This window comes from Aphanomyces invadans (assembly GCF_000520115.1).
Source record: "Aphanomyces invadans strain NJM9701 unplaced genomic scaffold supercont1.38, whole genome shotgun sequence".
Lineage (NCBI taxonomy): Eukaryota > Oomycota > Saprolegniomycetes > Saprolegniales > Verrucalvaceae > Aphanomyces > Aphanomyces invadans.
In genome coordinates this window covers 413930-415814 of record NW_008580183.1, presented here as the reverse complement: position 1 = coordinate 415814, position 1885 = coordinate 413930, and the positions used below count along the sequence as shown (strand labels likewise).

The 1885-nt window shown below is 53.4% G+C and overlaps 1 protein-coding gene across 1 annotated transcript; it reads left to right on the top strand.

The window, feature by feature from the left end:
- Positions 1-1019: 1019 nt before the first annotated feature.
- Positions 1020-1470, top strand: H310_12342 (hypothetical protein; the record flags this gene model as incomplete). The annotated part of the gene is made up of 2 exons (XM_008879365.1): positions 1020-1173; positions 1238-1470. 2 exons carry the CDS (start codon positions 1020-1022, stop codon positions 1468-1470), a joined length of 387 nt encoding a protein of 128 aa, XP_008877587.1.
- Between the last annotated feature and the right edge of the window lie 415 nt (positions 1471-1885).

Genomic DNA, 1885 nt, shown 5'->3' with positions numbered 1-1885 from the left:
GAACCTCCCTGCCCCGAGCTCCCTGATCCCTCTAAGCCAGACCCCCCCAAACCAGAACCTCCCTGTCCCGAGCTCCCTGATCCCTCTAAGCCAGACCCCCCGAAGCCAGAACCTCCCTGCCCCGAGCTCCCTGATCCCTCAAAGCCTGACCCCCCCAAACCAGAACCTCCTTGCCCCGAGCTTCCTGAACCTAACGTGGGAGTTCAACGATTGCGTAAAGAATAGGGTGGCAACCTTCGAACAATACAAGTTTTGATGACTTCATGTGTGGCTTCTATCAACTTCTTGCCCTTCGTAGTAATATCGATAGAATTGTACATGGAGGTAAACTCACCTGGTTTCTTCGGACAATACATCACTGTGCTGAAGGCTCGTATCGTGATGTGAAGGTGGTCTAGGTCCACCTGACGGAAGGGTAACAATTGGTCCGGCTGTATTGCCAAGGCTGCTGTGTGGTGTCCATGAAAACCTCAAGGCGCATATTGCGTTTGCCGATGAGGGACTCTACGTGGAAGCCTAAGAAGCTTTACGCATGCACAATGGTATGTGGCAAGCGAAGGTCAAGTGGCTCGGGTTGGACGAAATGGAGCCCTGGGAGCCGGCCGTCTCCATTTATGAAGTCGAGCGAATTTTGTTTCGTCGCTGAGCAGCTGCCCGACACGAACAAGAGATGGTATGAGCGAAACGATTGAAGACATTGAGACAGCGTTGGTCACTTCTTGTGGGGGGGATTGATCTCGGCTAAACGTCTTCAACACAAAGCTATTGTATATGTTGCCGGAAACTATGTCAGCCTTGTCTCATGGACGTAATGTCGGGTGTCATCATCGGACGGAAAGTAGGCCAGTTTTAAGCTAGCTAGTTCTTACTCTAAATTGACCATTCGTACAGGATATCGAGGTTACAGTTCAAGCTGAACGCTCGTCGTTGAGCTATGATGGTATTCCATTTCGATCACCTTCGTGAAAAGTTTCCACCAGGTTCAGGGGGCCGAAGGGCACGTGACTCCGAGCGCGGCCATGGACAGCCCGCTCCACTTTTGCAACGTAACCAAGCACATGAATCCGTGGTGTTTTGGGCCAGATCAATTCGAAAATGCAGCCAACAGCGAAGCCCATTATGTTGGCACTGGGCCAGAGATCTGGCGGTATAAACCACCGGACAACTCGATGGGTTTGTCGTGATGTCGGGTACGTATATCTAACTGGCAAGGACGCGACTGGCATGCGTTTCGTAGGCACGGGAGGCACCGTCGGGGGCGTGTCCAGATTCCTCAAGGAGCAAAACCAGTCGTTTCAAGTGTGGCACTTCGACCCGATTGAAGGCGGGGCGTCGTCCGACTATGTCAACACCAAGCAGTCTACAATCGGGCCCGATGGCTTTGAGTTTATTCTAAAGCGCGATGGTGCCACGGTCAGTCGTGTAGTAGTGCGCGTTCTTCCGGCGCTCAAGTTGGCCATGGACGCGTAGGTCGCCAAAGGAATCGGTCTGGTACGTGTCACCCCCAACTTCAAAACGGGGTCCATCGCTCGCGGGGCACCAACGGGGAGATCGTTCAGATGGCGTACTACCTCCTTCGCCATGAAGGAACACTCCTGCGGCCACAGAATACACGTAGCATCACTGGCATGACGACGGCTGTTTGTGAGGCCGAGTATTGCCCATAACGCGGTGGTGGCAAATGGCTCGGGAATTGGGACCTGGGCACACGATCATGACGGTCTTGTGCGATGGGGGCGTCCGGTACCGCAGCAAACAATACCAAATAACTGGAGATAGAAAAGTTGACAGACCACGCCCCGCTGCAGTTGTTCAATGCGGTCCTCGCTCTAGATATCACCATCATTGAGGTCGCTTTGAGTCTAGTTTGGTGTACGAGGGGGGG